The sequence below is a fragment of the Carassius carassius genome, chromosome 13 (genome assembly GCF_963082965.1).
Source record: "Carassius carassius chromosome 13, fCarCar2.1, whole genome shotgun sequence".
In the NCBI taxonomy this organism is placed as follows: domain Eukaryota; kingdom Metazoa; phylum Chordata; class Actinopteri; order Cypriniformes; family Cyprinidae; genus Carassius; species Carassius carassius.
The window spans coordinates 28,109,075-28,129,290 of record NC_081767.1 but is presented as its reverse complement, the minus strand read 5'-3'; the positions used below and the strand labels follow the sequence as shown (position 1 = coordinate 28,129,290).

Sequence of the window (20,216 nt, the reverse complement as noted above, 5' to 3'; positions counted from 1 at the left end):
TGAATCCAAAGTACTTAAGCAGGCAGCCCGGGGAGGCCGGCGCTGATTTGCAAGGGAAAGAGCAGTGCATGCTGGGAAGGAAGGGTTAGTTAGGCCACCCTTTCAGGGGCAATGGCAGAATCCACTATAAAGGAACACTGCAATGCCAGAGCAGAGACCACAGAAGAATTCAACAATGCTCCTATTAACAATGCATCGCTGAGTCAAAATATAGCCTTTTTTAAAAATAGAAATAGGTTGCAAGTGTTAGCTAATGTATATGAGGTCTGGATTTAGGACGTAGCCACAGGCATGAAGTTAAATGAAGTGACATGTATAATTCAGGATGGCTTATGTAAGCACAGAAACTAGGCATGTGATCGCTTATGTAAGAATTGTTTTATCTATACTTACATCTATATGAATGATCTACAAATGGGCCAAAAAACATACTTCAATCAAGCAATCAAAGGGGATTATAAAAGAATAATATAAAAGATTCTGAACCTATACTCCATAAACAATACATTGTCTTTGAGAACACAGTCGTTTCAGATGAACTGACTGTCACTATGAGTCTACTTAATTGTTCAGTAGTTTTTTTTTTTCAGTATTTTTCAGCAAAGCTACAATTACACCAGTAGGTGGCGACAAGTGACCAACTGGTGGTGATTCAGTGAGTCACTGATTCATTTATTCTATCACCCATTTTTTTCAAAACACTGATTCATTCAGATGCTATACAAGTCTTTATGAGTGAGTCACTGAATCATTCGATCAATCATAGCCTTCAAAAAAAGAAACAAAAAAAAACACTGATTTATTCAGGAACTATTTAAGTCTTGAGGGAGTCAATGAATCACCCAAATGATTTTTTTATTTATTTAAAGTTTATTTAACAGGGACCATACAAGCAAACATAGTTACAATACAGGGCCTGTAACTGATGTGCAGCATATAGAGTTTATAGCTAGTGCTAATTTTCAACTCCTGTCCCTAATTGGGCATTTCTAAGAACATTATAAAACAAATACATACATAAAAAAACAAGAAATACTACAAAACTATATATATATATATATATATATACACATACACAATACATACATACATACATACATACATAATCATACACAATTATAAAAACAATTCATAATTTGTTGCTCAGAGATGCATAACAGTTCTGCTGTTGCTTTGCTTGGAGCTATTTTTGTTTGTCAAAAATAGACTATAACTAGCAATACTGCATTTAAAATAGAAATTAATTTATTTTTTATCGAATTGTTGCATGAAAACAATATCACACCCTTAACACTCCATAAAAAAAACTTCATAATAGTTAAAAAAGTTGAAAAAAATCTTTGCTTAAGTGCTGTTCTTGCAGAGGCGTGAATGGAGAAATAAAATTAAATAAAATAAAACTAAAAACTGCACACCGGTCAAAATTTTTTGTCTAGTGCATATTTAAATAAACAATGGAAAAGCAGCACAGAGGAATAAAAATGCATTCTGTGTGAAAGGCCCTCTTGTTTACTGTATTTTTCTTGTCTTGTCAAAGTCTAAAGTAACCAAAAATCAAGAATCAAGGATTAGTAAGAGATTTAAATCAATGTAGTTTCTGACTGGCTGATCATGACCGCATGGAGTTAAAAATATACATTACGCCAAAAAAAAAATAAAAAAAAATAATTATATATATATATATATAAACACATACACACACAGACATATATAGTTAGAACCAGTTATTCTATGCTAATTTTAAGAGCAACTGTTTTTTTCGTAAGACTCATTCTAAAGATTTTGCCTTACATCTCCCACAATCTTCAATATTTGATCACATCCTTGAAATGACAGATCTGAGGTTCAATCATATGCTTTAGAGATCAATAGAAATTATATTTCATAAATTTGGCCATTACGCATTTTGACCAGGGCATTGCAACATAATGAATCAACAAATCCCATCTGTCTGCTGCTAGACATACTAAACAAGAGCTAATTAAAGAGTATTTGTGTGTGTGTGAAGTCCTTCCAATCCCTGTGCCACCCTCCTGTAAGCCTAATGAGGGTAATATTGTGTTGAGGGAAGCTTGGATGATGATATCAGAGGGACGCAATGTTCCTCTGTCATTGATAAGCAGTTTTGGCATGTCAGTGTTTCCAGCGCATGTACAGGACAGTCAGCTGAGCTTAAACAAGACAATATCACCCAGTGCGTTGCTGAATCAAATTAAGCACATAAAACGTCCTACCAACATACCAAAGATGCTTTCCCACAAAAAAACACACAAATTACCAACACACAAAACATTATTTAAGTCTTGACTCTTCTGAACCCAATTCTCAGAGCTCTCTGTTGCTCTAAAAGGCAATGCTCTCTATAGTAACACAACGTTAGGAGTAATAAAATGTTCTCTGTAAAGAAAAAAAAAACTTGACACCATTTGGCCAGGAATGAACCCTTTATACAAAGAAAGAAAAAAAAAGAACAGGGTGATGTGTGGAAACATAACACGCTCACTTAAAAGTAACAAGCTGAAATGCATGTCTGGTCTCCATAAACAGTCCATTCAAAGAAAAAAAAAACCATTCCAGATCAACATCACTGCACATGGTACATTTAGAACGCTTACCCCGTTTAATAATTAACAAGAAATCGATACATGAGTAATTATTTTTCCAAACAAATTACACCTCAGACTCAAACCTCTGGAACTTGATCAACTGATATAGCAAAGCATAAAAATGTTAAATGATCTTTCATCATTTATTAACCTCAGCTCAAGAAAGATTTGACAGCTCTGTGTTTCATGGTGTGGAATATCCTGCTTGATATTTTGGAAGGAACACTATTTTTTTTTTACAGCTTTAAAATGAAATTTAATACCAATTAAATTAAATTTGACATAAATTGTCTTTCAATATGGTTTTCAATAAGTCATATTTTGGTCAAAAGTATGTTGTTTGAGTTTATATACATTTTCATCACAATCCTTATGTTTTCATCTCATCTTCATTATCATCAATGAAACTGAATGGCTCTTAGTCACCAAAGATTTATCAATAATTTAATTGATGACATTGACAATGTACCCCATGCACTACAACCTTTGAAAACGAATGCAAAGAATATATTAATACAATGTTGTTTGATAACACGACTGAAAAACAGCTCTGTCAGTGATGAATGGTGAAAAATGTAGTGAGAAGAGAGTAGAACAGGATAGACCAGTGAATAACAGCATTGATTATAGCAAACCACGCAGAACACAATGTGGAAGAACTGAATGAAACAGAAAAGTATAAAACAGCACAGAGATAGAGAAAAAGAGCGAGCAGGACACTGCAGCGGGCTTAAAGGAGGCCTCAGCTAGCAGGACAAGCGGTGTCTGCCCTGGCGTAAATTAGCCAAACTATTTAAGCGTATTAGCAAATTCCTCCAATTGAGAAAACAAATGCATCTGTTTCGTTCAGTGCAGTTCATGGGAAATTGCATGGCCTCCTGAAAGCCAGACATTTGCTGTGAACGGGCTGGAAAAGAGCGAAGAGAAAGAGTGGGGCCACTTATGTTCACAAAACTCATAATGCCCATAAACGAGCCCAAACCTCACCACAGCAAGGCTGGACACTGACCCTCCAAAATTTACTTGTTTCTGTGGCAACCCAAGAACAGGAACCATGCAATTTTAACTGATAATATAAGGCAATACCATCATTAAATCATTAACATAGTAGAGTTCTGGAATGCTTAACCAAGTCCACTCAACTATAACAATTCACATAAAACCAGGAAGGGACGTGGAGTTCAGGATCTTTAAATACTACATTTGTGTGAGAGGCCAGAAAATGGAAAGGTTTCTAAGCCTGTGAGTGCAAACTCCACACTTGCAAAGGAATTATGGTTTATTTAGGCTGGGAAGAATACAGGCTAGACGTCACCAAACTGTGCTATACTCAACACGGAGTAATAATAGAGTGGAAGGCTACAGTACAGTGTGTTAGACGGCACTGAAAGTCTCTTAAGTGACAGAGGATGGAAACGCCTGGGCAAAAAAGGGCAGGAATGATCACAGCTTGTAAATTTTATGAAACACAAAATATAGGGTACATCAGTGGCGCCTCGTCAGGACAGCTTCCCCAAAATTTTGAGGTGAAAATGGGAGGAGGACGAATTAATGTTAATGAACATTAAAGTACATGACCAGCTCAAACCAGTATCCCAGCTTCAAAACATACCAGCATATGCTGCAACCAGCCACAATGCTAAATTAGCATCAGAAAACATCAAAATGTGAAAATTAGATCAGTTACACTGGTAAAAACAACCACAAAACAGCTCTAAAAATGGACTAAAGGTGTTAATATCTGTCAAAAGTAAAAACTGTTATGGAAGGAATTTTGTAGATGGCTAAAATGACTGAGAATTCGGCTAGGTGTTAAGATGCTCAAATAGCAGGAGTTAATTAGCCACTTGTCTCTTTCTCCGCTGAGAAGAAAGTAAGACGCTATGAAGCGGGTAGCCTACAGGCAAATGAAATGAGCACTTGGTTATTATGTTTCTGTCACTCAAATTCACAAAAGGTTGAACATCTCATAAAACTAATTCTTAAGAGGCCCAAAAGGAGAAAAAAAGCCTTCTTTCATCAATGTCCATCGGTTGAAAGAAAAAAAAAAAAAAAGAGAGAGAAACTCTTGAAAATGTAATCTTAATAACAAAGAAAATGTCACGGTTGACATTTGTCTAAGAAGTGTTGTACCTTCTCAGTGTTATTATATTAGCTTCTATCGGAGCAGTACAAACAAACCCTTATTCTCTTGTGTAAAGGATATCAAAGACCCCAGTGATGCTTGTTGCCGGTTTTTGTTGCATTATGGGTAAACCAGTGTAGTTTGGCTGCTACAGGCCAGCCTAACTCATATTCAAGGCTCTGTGTAAGCGAATCCCACTGCTCAGTGGCATCGGAATAAAAAGATGCCTTACATACGCTTGAGAGAACAGTAACTAGTGGCAACCTCATTCATTAAAGTGCTTCTTAATGCATGCCACGGAGCCACCGCAAATGTCCTGGAACGGTAGTTCATCTATAAACACAAGATAGGCAGGTTCTGACTGCTCACACTGAGGCGTATTGTTTTGTGGCAGAAAGGAATCATGTTCCCCGTGACGTTCTTTAGATGAACACATTGATAATACAGGTTTGTCTTCTTTTTTTTTTTTTTTGTGCTGTGAAGGGTCCCTGCTAAAGTCACCGCCATGATGCTAGTGTGTTCTGAGCGGTTGCTAGGTGGTTACTAAGTTACTAGATTAAAATTTGAATTCAGCAAGGATGCATTCAATTGATCAAAAGAGCCAGTAAAGACATTTATATTGGTAAAGAAAATATATGCTGTTCTTTTGAGCTTTTATTTTATTAAAGAACTCTATCACCATTTCTCAAAATAATAAGAAATTAAACCAAAGTAGCATTTTAGAATGATTTCTGAAGGATCATCTGGCAGTGAAGACTGGAGTAATGACTGCTGACTACTCACCTTTACCAGGGCAGGAATAAATGACATTTTGAAATAGAAAACTGTTATTTATTAACAGCATTTTATACTTTAATAATAATTCACTATTTATCTATGTATTTATTTCAAATAAAAGCAGCCCTGGTGAGCATAAGAGACTTCTTTCAAAAACATTAAAAATTAATAAATTACTACATTGAACAGTTGTGTACAAGAATGCGAGATTAACAATGTAAAATATTAAATGCATATTATGTATTATATATTATACATGCTGTCGCTAGTAAAGCCTAATATTTAAAAGTCGAGTGTAAATCATTCGCATTATGGGTAGAGAAGAGGTCACATTGCATTTTGCACAATGCAGCACTTTAAGAACAGAGAGTAAAAGATATACTAGCTGATTCCTGCATTATAGCACATTCAAGCTGTGCTGTTATGATCGATGTGCCCAAATAGATTCTTGGATGAGATCCCTCAGGTTACGAGCTCGGGCCATTAGCGTGTTGGACGTTCTAAAGAAAGCAAGGTCATGATCTCCGGATCCTTTGCATATTTGGGCTAAATTTCTGCATATCAAAGAAAAATGTGCAAAGCATGCTCTCTTCCCCTCAAGCCCTCCTATATTAAGGCTCTGACGTCTGGAGAGTATTGACTGACACACTGAGTGGCCATGGTCTCTTCCTTGGTGACCTCGTACCCGCTTTGACTCACACTGACGAACCCAGCAGGGTCTTCAAAGTGCTGAGAACTGACAACTCCTAGAGGTTGGGCGGGATGTTGTAGATGGAGGCCAAGAACGAGAATGAGAGAGAAAGAGACGAGCTGCACATATGACAGCATATGCCACGCATCTGCTCTCCTTGTTCCAACCGCAGTCATGTAACTCGCAGCTGACGGTGGTGATTTTACATAAACCTCATACTTAAATGGGAACATTCCATTCATAATATATATTCTAATTTCATTTAAGTTCAAATGGGTACAAGACCCAACTGGGACAGGACGGTAATCTGCTTTATCTGGTTCTCTGTAAACTAGTCAGATTTAGCCGTTACATCATTAACGTAACCTGAATAAACAGAGTATTAGGAACGGCCTCAGACCAATGGAATGATGTCTGTGTGCCAATTTATACTTAAACTTACTTAAGATGCTATTTTGGCAAAGTTAATGAGCGTGGATAGTACAAAGAAACACCATACAAACAAAATACGTTTTCTTTGTTTCAACAACAACCCTATTTACTTTCTAAAAGAGAAAAACAGTATACTGTTAGCAAACTTGCATTCCATTAAGTGACGGTATCTTTTCACAATCCAATAATTCATACGAGTCATGGATCGAACAAGATAGTGTTAAAAAAGCAGCACAAAGCCTCATTTCCCTAAATGGGTTCAGAAAACGTAAAAAACTTGAAAACATGTAGAAATTATATGTTGCTGTTGCAACTAATGGAAATAAAATTAGTCTAAATTCTAAAATTACTCAAAACTGGAAAAAAAAAAAGTTCTGCATTCTGGTAAGCAACATCCGCTTTTCACAATCAATAATATCAAAGTCCTTCCCAACAAGTTCTTTCTCGAATATCTGTTTCACTGAGATGCACGTCTAGCATGTGTATGCAGCCAATTGCCTTTCTTATGTTTATCTTAATTAGGACTGCTTTGTTTACTTGTCAATTCATCCCCGTGAAAACTCTATACAATCACATGAAAACTCGCTACATCTACGTAATGCGAGATTTAAAATCCAATACACCACAACGGATCAAATTCCAGCAGAAGCGGCAGACTGTGGGTTCGTGTTAAGCAGCGGCAATAAAGATATGAAGAACAGCTGATAGGGGTTGCGTTGCCAGTGCTGACATCCGTTTGTGGAAGCTTTCACGGGGCGTTTGCAGTAGGAGAATGACACCAAAGCCATCAGCAAGCTGCTGAGACTTTGGAAATTTACTGCTGAGAGTCCTCCCTGCTTTCCACGATCACTTTTACAGCTGATGGCATCTTAAGAGGAGTGTTTTAGGAAGCAAAGTCGGGAGGAGGGGAGGGCTGACGGAGGCTTTAGTTAAAAATATGCAACATATGGGAACATTTTGTGCATCCTGTCCTATCGAAGGTCGCGGATAATTGTCCCTCAGATTTAAAAGCATTGCCAAAACAAATAACTGCGGGGAACAGAATGGAAGATGCATGAGCGAGCATGTCTTTATATAACAGTTCTGCTTAAAGCCCCTACCTTTGACAAAAAAATGTAGTTACCTCGGTGCGAGAGTTAGCCTTAATTCTAAAGTTTTTCATGAGGTTTAATGGTAGAACAAGCTGGTTTTGATTCAGCCGTTCTCATCAGCAGTCCTGATGTAATAAATCCAGACAGACTGAGAGACGCAGGAGTGATTACTGTATTTAAAAATAGTATTATAATATATAAATAATACTAAAATAACATAGTTATTAAATATATTTTACATTTTTTAATAATTAGTTCTCAGATCAGTAAATCAGTTCATGGTTAAATAAGTCTAGACCAGTCCAGACCATTTTTAGGAAATGGTTTAACCGGTTCAAAACAAAGATCTGACTCAAAAGGCTATTTGTTCAGTGAGTCACTGATTCACTCCAATACAAGGATCCAGCTCTGAAGAACGATTTGTTCATGAATCAGACAGACATCGCTAAGCCAGTATTTACACATATGTAATAAAAACTTAACATGGCTTATTTATAATCTATAGTATATATATCAGTCTAAGATTATAAACCGTAATAGGTGAGCATATTTAAATGCAGAAAAATGCATACACACACTTCACAATTACCCCAGCAGGGAGTATTTTTGACAGTATACACTCAGAAATGATGTGTGAAAGAAGATCAACGTTGTATTGTTGTCACACTGCAGATTCAGCAGCAGTAAGCATTTAGAAAAGTGTCTTTCAGAAAACCACAGTCTTTCTCTCCCTTTCCCATTATAAGATTTCCCCCTATGAGAGCCAGAAGCCCCTCATTTTCAACAGAAGCCCGTGTTAAACAGTCAGACTGTTCCAGGAACCCTGTGATGCTCTCCCAGGGCTATAGAACTCTGTGGGAGGCCTCTACAGGTGGGACGCTGCTGGCTATATTTCTGTGTGCGTGTCCTGTTACTGAAAAATGAGGTGAGAGCCAGTCGGTAACAGTAGGCTGATGTCTGATTGAGGTATCTTGCTGCTTTCACTACAGAAATGCAACACATCAATGCAATGATTATTATAGATCACCTACAATGGATCTGCAATCATACTGCATGCATGAACTAAATGCATCACTAAAACAGGATTTTTATGTTTCATGAAATGGTGCTTTCCTGTGCAAAATTCACCACTATGATACTAAGGTGATATAGGTGGTTGCCAGGGTGTTGCTATGCAGTTGCTGGGGTGTTACATTGCTTTGGCATTGCTATGAATTAGCACAATGTTTAGTTGCACTTCTAGACATCTCTAGATGTGGCTTGGTTGTTTTTTCTTTGTGTTATATAAAAAGTACTTTTTAATGAGTTTTTAATTAGTCTTTTTTTAACTGGCTATTCCAGTAAAAAATATATATAATTACCCTTAAAATAAGACAAATGTTGTTGATAAGCAACACTGCAGAAGATATTAAGACTTCTTTTCACAGACTGCATTTTAAAAATAACTATTTTTGGCAGATTTGGCAGATTTTTTTTTGCAGTGTGTAATCATTTAAAAATCATATCATATCAGTAGTATCAAATAAAATGGTGCAGCACGAGTTATGCACAAAATTACAGGTTTAAGGATTTTATCGAATCCTAAACATTAAATATGCACAATAGTAATAGTGCTTGCTATGTCTTTTTCTCTCTCTCTCTCTCTTGCTCGCTCTCGCTCCAGATGTACAAGGCTGATGGCTGATGTGACTCTGTTCATTGTCAGCTTTTTTCCCCCTCTTCGTTCCAGCTGGGAGGAAATGAAGGGATCATCTTCTTTTTGGACTCCCACAAGAAAAAGGACACAAAACTCAGAGTAAGTACAGCTCCTGCACCACTCTTTGCACTTAACTTGTCTCCTTTCTTAATTCAAGGACAAAAAACTGACACCCGCTCAGTTAATGCACAGGGGCCATACTCAAGCTTCCCCTAAACAGATTTCTTTCACCGTTGTTGAGAGTATGCAAAAAACATTTATGCAGATTATTTATACATACTGCTGCAAATCTTCTCCACCAAACTGGGACAGAACATTAATTAAATACTCATTTACAGTGACCTTGAGCCAAAAGCATGCAGTTTTCCATCTATTTTGATCTTTCCCTAATCCCTACACAAACCGATTACATCAGCTTGCATAAAAGAACCTAGCAGCCGACACACTTGATGATAGTTTCCACTTACTTCAGCAATTTCCTAAACATGACCAAGTGGCTGGTTGCATCTCAGGCTTTACAAGCCTCAATACATTAGCAAAACTCAAATGTTACCCTATCTGCCCTCATTTAGTAACGATGCCTGTGGCATCCTAAACGTAACACATCTGGCAGCACTTTGCCTGACTCATTCCCCAGTGTTTGATTTCTCTCGGGGTGGCTGTGTGGTCATACACCTAACCTAACCTAAGCCACCCACTGCCTACCCGAGGTAACCCAACAGAGCAAACTTCTGTGTGAACCAGGTCTAATTCTACACAAAATGGCCCAATATGGCTCATGAAACCCAAACACGGCTATAGGTAAATGAATGAGTTAACTACAAAAAAATAAGCAGCTTTCAATCGAGGCATCTGTTTCTAATGTTGGCGCTCTGGTGTGGATAACAGAAAAGTATTGCCGGGGAACTGACTGTGACCCCATATCTTCATCCCTAGGGAAATCGTAAGTAGCGATGAGCTCGCTGGACTCTGGTTGGGAGGAGGGAAGTGAACCGAAATGAAACTTACCCCCTGTTTACAATCAATTTGATGCTGCATTTCTGTAGGCTGTTTTTTAAAAGCACAATATATTGCTTTTTGTATTAGGAAAGTATATAAGCGGGGGGAAAAAAACAGCTGCGAATATCTCCTAGGTGCTGCCGCCATGAAGAAATACCATGTTGTAAAATACAGTAAAAAGACTATTTTAATCATCAAAGCAGAACTCAACATGTGTTTCATCACATTAAATAAGATAAGGAAGCAAGTTCTCAGCAAGCTATTGAATTTTATGACTCCCTCTAAATGCACGTGTTGAGGAAGTTCTGGAGATTTTTAACATATAAAACACCAAGAAAAAAACCTGAATATGTGCACTTCCCTACTACACAGTATGCAAACAGTCGCACGTCTAAGGCAGAGGATGTATGAATACTTTGTACGATAATTTGAAACACATACTTAAATACACAAATACTCACTAAGAATATGATTTTTTTTTTTTTTTTTGGTATCCCATAAAGCCCTAGGAGTCATCAGCTTTTAAAAGGTAAATATAAAAATGGTGGAAAACTGAAAGAAAAGATACTCTGACTAATACAGATACCAAAAAAAAAAAATTAATAAAATGTGTTCTGTGGTTTAAATGTTACCTATTTAACAATACTCAAGTAAATTATGTTCCACAGTTGATGTTAGTACATCCTAAACTGCAAAAAATCCTATTCTTAATGAGTATGCCTTGTTTCTCATAAACATAAAAAAAAACTTGTTGAAACAATTTACATTTACACTGCTGTTCAAAAGTTTGGGATCAATAAGATTTTAATGTACTAAAGAAGTCTCTTCTGCTCATCAAGGCTGCATTTATTTAAAATAAAATACAGAAAAAATGATAATATAGTAAAATTTTACTACCATTTAAAATATATTTATATAAAATATAATTTAATTTTCTGTAATGCAAAGCTGATTTTTCATCATCATTACTCCGGTCTTCAGAAATCATTATAATATAGGCTGATTTGTTATCGATGTTGGAATATGTTCCATATGTTTGGAACCTGTAATAAATTTTTTTCAGAATTAATTGATAAATAAAGTTAAAAAGAACTGCATTTGTTTAAAATGTAAATCTTTTGTAACATTGTAAGTCTTTATTATCACCAAAAATATTTCTATTTTGAATAAGTGCATCACAAGTTCCAAAAAAATAAATAAATAAATTATGCAGCACAACTGTTTCCAATATTGATAATAAATCAGCATATTAGAATGATTTCTGAAGAATCATGTGACACTGAAGTCTGGAGTAATGATAATGAAAAATCAGCTTTGCATCAAATGAATAAATTATATTTTAAAGTATATTAAAACAGAAAAACATTATTTTAAATTACAATATGATTTCACATCATTACTGTTTTTGTAATATATTCTGGTCAAATAAATGCAGCCAGGATGAGCAGAAGAGACTTCTCTTTTAAAAAAAAAACATTACAAATCTTACTGATCCCAAACTTTTGAATGGCAGTGTACCTGACAAGTAACACTACATAAGGTATTTTAAGAATAAATATTTTTAGAAAGGTGTTTTTAAAGTATAAACCAGTTAAGGAAGACAACAAGTCTTAATACCTTATGTACTGCTGCTTTTCAGGAAAATTGTTCGCGTTTTACTGGAAAACAAGTCTAAAGGACTAATCAAAAACCCAAGCAGTAATTTTTTGGCATGTATGTCATCCAGGTTAAAAAACAATTTCAAGATGGCAGAAGCAATTAATCCACCAATGTATTTATGCTACACAACACAAATTCCTGCATGAAGAGAAGTTAGTGATCCAAGAAGTAGAGGAATCTTAAAGTAGCCAGAGCAACCTTTTCTAAAACTAAAAGTGAACATCTGAATAGGAGAAATTCCTACAAAGGGCAATGGAACATTAACGCCTTACCTATAGTATCTGGACTGCAGGTAGGTAGAACACACCGCTTTGGAGACGTGACTAGCGGAGCCAAAGTCGATGACCTTGACCCTGTAGGGTTGGCGGGCTGGGTCCACAAGCATGATGTTCTCAGGTTTCAAGTCGGCGTGGATCAGTCCGAGGCTCTTGAGCTTCATGAGGGCAGTGGCCACCTGCTGCAGGATGGGTCGAATGTACTTTAGCGGCAACGGGCTGAACTTGTTCTGCTTGAGGAAGTCGTACAGGTTCTGCTCCAACATCTCGAAGACCAGGCACGTGTGGTTCTTGTGCTGGAAGCACTCGTATGCTCGAACAAAGTTGTAGTCGTCCGCGCTCTCCGTGCTCAGCCGCGCCAGTATGCTCACTTCGATCTGTCCCTGTCGCGCATACGAAGGGTGGTTCTTTAGGATCTTGATGGCCACGATCTCACTGGTGCCGCGTTTCCAGCACTTCACCACCTGCCCAAACGTCCCTCGACCCAAGAACTCCAGCACCTCGTAGGTGTTGGTCAAGGAGCAAAGCACCTCGTGCTGCAAGAGCTGGTAGTCGCCCTCGCTGTTGGCTCCACTGTTCTTGGACGTCGCCGTCGTGGAGGCAGTCGCCGTTGCGACGGTGGCACCGCTTTGCACGTTGTTCTGGATCATGGGTGCAGGCAGTTGCTGCTCCTCGACCAAGTGCACGCTGCTTCCACTCCCGTTGTTGTTGTCCAGCTCCTCGCTTTTGCGCTTAAGCCCGCATCGCTGGTACGTGTCCAGCAGACTGACGGTGCTGCGGCGTGTCAGGTTGTGGCCTCCGCTGCCGCTTCCACTACTGCCGGTGCTCCCCAACAGTTGACCAGCCACCCCAGACGTGCTGCTAGCCGAGGCTACTACGATGTGCCCCGAGCCGGCAGGGAAGAGGAGGGCCTGTTCGTAGGACAAGGAAGAGTTGGAGACCTGGAGACTGGCAGCGTTGATGCCAACTGGGGCGACTGAGACACTCTGCTTGCTGTTCTGACTGTAGACCTTGCTGTGCGTGCCGTACCCTGTCATATCCCAGTTGCAACTCTGCTCCACCTTCAGTTTCTTCACGCTAAAGAAGGCACTTGACTGGAGAGTGTGAGGGGAGAACACTTGCACTTGCGAGGCCATACCTGAGCAAGAGAGAGAGGGAATGTGAAACTTGGAATGAAACTCGAGAATAAGCTTTAAATAAAAATCCTACAGGTCACGGCAGGCCAGTTTAATAGAGTCAGAGTCCAGATGCTAACTTATAAAATAGCCGCTGTACAAATACCTTGCACAGTTTCTCTTTGATTGCTCAGTAGTGTTCAGACTTGAAACTAAGGTTGACAGAGTCAGCTTCAGGGCAACACCTGGACTGATTTCACCCTATATATATTTATGAATATTTCTACATAAACTGAATCCACGTGGTGAGGACAAAAACTTTGATGTGTGTATTTTCCCAATAAAGTTCATGGCTTGACTGCTCCTGTAGCAAATCTAGCAAAACCTTGACAAATTTCCATTTCATTTAGAAAAAGACAACAAAAAAAACAACAACCACTATCCACTGTATATACATTGCAAATCTGAAATGTACTGGCCCATAACGCAACACTAAAAATACAGATTTTTTACTTTCTGTAAAAACAATGGGCCATGTAAGGACCACCAAAAAGGCAGAGTCCATGTCAAACCCAGGGTCATTTGTGTGAGTCTCAAGGAATGATTGCAATTTCCTAAAAGAAAAAAAAAAGTAGCCCATGCATGCAACACATTGCAACGTTTACTTCAGGGAGATGCACATCACTTTTCCAGAGGCATTAGAAATAGAAAAAAGTTCTTGAACCTGAAACATCTGAATAACATCTCAACATCAGATCCTCAAACCAAAACAACAAGCAGAACTGAGTGGGATTTGAGCTTCTGGGATCTCTCTTCAGAAAATACAACACTTCTACAAGCAAACAACGGTCCAGAAATAGCCTTCACGAAAGGCACTGTTTGTAGTGCTAAAATAATGATTGCAGTACTGAGAGGATTACATGCAGAGCATGCTGTAATGCACTATTTACAGATTCTCCAAAGTGGCCTGAATTAGCACGCTAGAAAATTAAAAGGATCCTTCAGTGTGCGTTTTTCGCCACACATGCATATCAGTTCACACCTAAACTGCTACTATAATGCACAATTCTTTTTATTGCATTCCTGTGGCAGAATGTCTCAATTACAACCCGAATTCCGGAAAAGTTGGGACGTTTTTTAAATTTTAATAAAATGAAAACTAAAAGACTTTCAAATCACATGAGCCAATATTTTATTCACAATAGAACATAGATAACGTAGTGAATGTTTAAACTGAGAAATTTTACACTTTTATCCACTTAATTAGCTCATTTAAAATTTAATGCCTGCTACAGGTCTCAAAAAAGTTGGGACGGGGCATGTTTACCATGGTGTAGCATCTCCTTTTCTTTTCAAAACAGTTTGAAGACGTCTGGGCATTGAGGCTATGAGTTGCTGGAGTTTTGCTGTTGGAATTTGGTCCCATTCTTGCCTTATATAGATTTCCATCTGCTGAAGAGTTCGTGGTCGTCTTTGACGTATTTTTCGTATAATGATGCGCCAAATGTTCTCTATAGGTGAAAGATCTGGACTGCAGGCAGGCCAGGTTAGCACCCGGACTCTTCTACGACGAAGCCATGCTGTTGTTATAGCTGTAGTATGTGGTTTTGCATTGTCCTGCTGAAATAAACAAGGCCTTCCCTGAAATAGACGTTGTTTGGAGGGAAGCATATGTTGCTCTAAAACCTTTATATACCTTTCAGCATTCACAGAGCCTTCCAAAACATGCAAGCTGCCCATGCCGTATGCACTTATGCACCCCCATACCATCAGAGATGCTGGCTTTTGAACTGAACGCTGATAACATGCTGGAAGGTCTCCCTCCTCTTTAGCCCGGAGGACACGGCGTCCGTGATTTCCAACAAGAATGTCAAATTTGGACTCGTCTGACCATAAAACACTATTCCACTTTGAAATAGTCCATTTTAAATGAGCCTTGGCCCACAGGACACGACGGCGCTTCTGGACCATGTTCACATATGGCTTCCTTTTTGCATGATAGAGCTTTAGTTGGCATCTGCTGATGGCACGGCGGATTGTGTTTACCGACAGTGGTTTCTGAAAGTATTCCTGGGCCCATTTAGTAATGTCATTGACACAATCATGCCGATGAGTGATGCAGTGTCGTCTGTGAGCCCGAAGACCACGGGCATCCAATAAAGGTCTCCGGCCTTGTCCCTTACGCACAGAGATTTCTCCAGTTTCTCTGAATCTTTTGATGATGTTATGCACTGTAGATGATGAGATTTGCAAAGCCTTTGCAATTTGACGTTGAGGAACATTGTTTTTAAAGTTTTCCACAATTTTTTTACGCAGTCTTTCACAGATTGGAGAGCCTCTGCCCATCTTTACTTCTGAGAGACTCTGCTTCTCTAAGACAAAGCTTTTATAGCTAATCATGTTACAGACCTGATATCAATTAACTTAATTAATCACTAGATGTTCTCCCAGCTGAATCTTTTCAAAACTGCTTGCTTTTTTAGCCATTTGTTGCCCCCGTGCCAACTTTTTTGAGACCTGTAGCAGGCATTAAATTTTAAATGAGCTAATTAAGTGGATAAAAGTGTAAAATTTCTCAGTTTAAACATTCGCTACGTTATCTATGTTCTATTGTGAATAAAATATTGGCTCATGTGATTTGAAATTCCTTTAGTTTTCATTTTATTAAAATTTATAAAACGTCCCAACTTTTCCGGAATTCGGGTTGTATGATAATCTGCCTGCAATATGAATATAAGATTCTTTGTGATCTCCGGGACACAAATATACATGCAGTGTCTTACAAAACCTTCTACATGTTCTCACATTCTCTCTTAATCCTGAAGATTCACATACTATTCTAATAGTACTATATAAAATTGTAATTCTACCGAATGTCATATTACTGTATATTATAGTGTAAAACAAAAACATAATTTTGACGAATCTTCACATAGTTTATTGTAAATATGTCTGTCAGTCTCCAAAAGGGACAAAAAAGCATCATAAAAGTAGATTTGTTAGCAATAATAAAGGGGCAGATCTTCAGCAAATAACAACTTAAAGAGACAGTTGCATCGTTTACCCTCTTTACAAAGTGTTCCAAACCTGTATGATTTTTTTTAAGTGTTTCCTGTTCATTCAATAAAAGTCAAAGGGGTCTAATGTTGTTTTGGACAAGCGTGAGTAAACTGACAAAATGCTCATTTTTGGGTGAACTATCCCTTTAAAATTTCAAACGGTTCCTCTCACAGAGCTACATATGGCTTCAGAAGGCACATATGGACTACTTTTATTATACTTTTATGGTGCTGTTTGACCTTTTTGGACCACAGTGTTTACTCTAAACTGTCACTGTAAAAAATATTATGTTCCATAGAAAAAATAACAGCAAATAGGTTTGGAATGGCATAAGGGACAGAAACATTTTTCACTAATCGTTTAACTTGACAGCACAACCAGATCCTTCTAGAATAATCGCTATCCCTCTCCACCAAGGATATTAAATATACAATGGATCTCCTATGATGCCTTCCATACAAAATAAATCTCTATTAGAATAATTACTTTTTCCTTTGTGGTCTCATCTTACCAACAGATAATGAATCTCGTTTAGTTTGAGGAATTCCTTGACGCAAAAAATTCCCAAGACAGGAAACATACAGAGGAAACTTTACATGAACACTTCATCACTGTTATGACTCCTGATAGTTAAGGTTTCAAAATGACCTTCCTGCTTCTCCATTTCCTTTCACTTTTCAAACTCTTTTTTTTCTCCTTCTACCTCTTACATTTGACAACACTAATGAATAATTTCAGTAGTCATCCGACTTTAGCTTTAAAGTCCAGGGATTCTTGGGCTTTAAAAGTTGATTACGCATTTAAAGATGCTGATTCAATCCATACTGCATATACATAGCATTCATACCATAAATCCCCTCTAACCTATATTACATATGCATTATTCATCAAACCTTTGACCACAACAGCTTGCACTGCAGATCCAATAATCTTTGCTTTTAATATATCATATATATTGAATATACCAAATGCATAATCTGTTCACCACAAAACCAATATCCAAGATGATATACAGTATATTAACTTTGTAATTCAAATTGAAATGGGACCTTTCTGGTCATTTGTTGAAGAAGCAAGTAATGAGGAACATCCACTAATGCTATTAAGTGCAAGGGCCCTAAGGTAATCCCATAAAATACTAGGCCAGATGTCACTCCTTGGATTACACTTTTCTTTGCCAGGTCTTTATGCTAAAAATAATTTGCACATGGTCAGTGGCTCTGTGTGTGTTTGTCAGAGGTGGGGACAGAGCCTAAGTAATAAATCCATCCCTGGAATTCTTTGCGTCAGATATGAGTGGTAATCTAGTCTGGCGGGCAGCTAACATGTTCAGATTACCACTTTGCAACAACTCCTCTATCTAACTCATCACGGCTCCATTTGGTTTGTTTTTGAGGTTTTAATCCGGTACGGTTTTATTGAGTACCTTAAAGTCTCACCATATGAAATTCTGAACACGTCACATTGCAAAAACTGGACGTTTATGTCCTAACTTGACTTTGAATCAGGGTTGTGTGCCATTCAGAAATAAAGTGTTTAAGTTCCAACTTAATTCCTGCTTTTAAATTTTGGTTGCAAACAGGATGCAGAGTGATTTAAAATGAATGGAAATTCAAAGAAATTCATCTGATTATTCAAACTAAATTTGTCAAGAAGATAGACCTTGAATGTTGACTTTACAAAACCTTATTTGAAAGTTCCATAAAAAAAGCCAATAGAATAGAATAGAAAAGCCAATAGATTGAACACAACAAAATAATTATAGATGGAACAATAGAATGGAAGACAACTATTATTATAGACAGAATGATAGAAAGAACAATAGAATGATAGACAGACAAATCAAATGACAGACAGACAAACATATAACAAATATTAGTTTGCATTTAGTTTATGTAATTATTTTTTAATAACTGAAAGGGAGCCAATTCTTCAGTTCTGAATTTTGCACAATCCTGTTATGAACAGATACATGTTGTTAACCAAACTCACTCTGCTGTAATTCAATTTAAAGAGAGTTCAAATGGTCAGAATGTTATCTTCAAACAAAAATGCATTCATTCCCATTCAACCTCAGGAACTCTGCAGCTGTTCACTGTGAGAGAGCGGTCCAAGCGTTTACAGCCTACAGTCTACTACCACCCCGAGAATGGGGTTTATGTTCTGATATCATAGAAAAACCTGACAGAAACTCAACGGGTGACGTTTACTTGAATTTCTGAACTCTGCAGAGAGAATACAACCAGTCTGCTCCATTGTTTCATATTTACAATGCTGGAATGCTTTTCAAAGTGCCAGCCAGCTTTCAGCATACCTCTTACAGAGCGGGTCGGTTTAATGCACTGCCACAGAGCATACCAAAGAGCTATTCATCTGCCCTTAGACAAGCAACATGTTGAAATGCTAATGTTCAGTCTATTACAGGATGAACTACTACTCCATTTTGTTAGTTTATCTACTTATTTTAAAGAATGAGGAGATCAGAGTTTAAATACAGGCATCAGTCCAAACTTTAAGCTTGTTTACTCTTATATGGAGAAAGTACAAGGAAATATGAAGTGGAAAAAATGATTTATAATACTTATATATCTGGCTCCTCACAGGCTAAAGGGTTAAAAGCAAACAAAGAACCGTGTTTGCTTTGTCTCCTCTATGTGATCCAGGACAGAGGCATTTGGAAAAATTGTCCAGGGAAGATTTCAGTGGTTAATGAATTGACCTCCGCTTGTCTAGACAAAGCATTATCCCACGTGGCTCCGAGCGATGCCCACTGTAGTGTACCATCAGGGGGGAGGAAGCACAAGGAAACCTATGAGATTTTCCCCATTCCTTGTGTCTCTTCAAAAAATAAAATAAAAACATGTATACTTGTTTCGTCCTTTCAATACCCTTACTACCTGCCACTCTGTGAGATCTAGTCATTAGTTAGCTCTCCTGGTATCTTGTTTCACCTGGACTGATCTTTTCCAATTCTCCAATCCTACATTTATTATGGCACTCCATCCCTTCTGCCATCTCCCGACACTCTCGCAATCAAACAGTCTCGCTGCTGACCTCCCCCTGCACATCACTTCTTCTTTTGCTCTCCTTTCCTTAGACCTTGTTTGTGTGCGTGTGTGTGTGTGTGTGTTTGCTTTTCAATCATTGCAAATAATTTTTGCACTTAATCACGTGCAGTTTTACTTCATTAGCATGAAATAATACAAAACAATGTACATAAAAAAAGCAAAACATAAAGAGTAAGTAATGGTAATCAGGGTGTTCCGAGTGGTTTTAGCATGTTTGTTATGCAGTTTCTAGGGGGTTATGGGCAGTTGTTAGGTGACTACTTACTTGCCCGAGTCAAAAGAGTCCAACCCCAGGTTTCTATTCTGAATTTTTATTTTTCATCAGTGCTGTATTTTTCAGGGTTTTTATTACTAAAACTATTACAAATTATTTTCATTTCATTAGGTGAAAAATTTTCTCAAATTAAACTGACAAATTATGGACTGAATTAAAATAAGTTGAAATGTTAAAATTAACTTAAGTATATATATATATATATATATATATATATATATATATATATATATATATATATATATATATATATATATATATATTAAAAACTAAACCTAAAATGAAAATTGAAACCGTAATAAAAAGTCAAATGTAATATATTAATAAATACCTATATATATATAATTA

The 20,216-nt window shown here is 37.5% G+C and overlaps 1 protein-coding gene across 2 annotated transcripts in view; it reads right to left on the bottom strand.

Annotated features, from left to right (window-relative positions):
• LOC132156279 (homeodomain-interacting protein kinase 2-like) overlaps positions 1–20,216 on the bottom strand; it is a 94,353-nt gene that overhangs the window by 57,086 nt on the left and 17,051 nt on the right. For both annotated transcript variants that reach the window (XM_059565209.1, XM_059565210.1), the window contains exon 2: positions 12,349–13,489. In XM_059565209.1, coding sequence (XP_059421192.1) covers positions 12,349–13,489 — 1,141 coding nt within the window. The remainder of the gene's footprint in view (positions 1–12,348; positions 13,490–20,216) is intronic.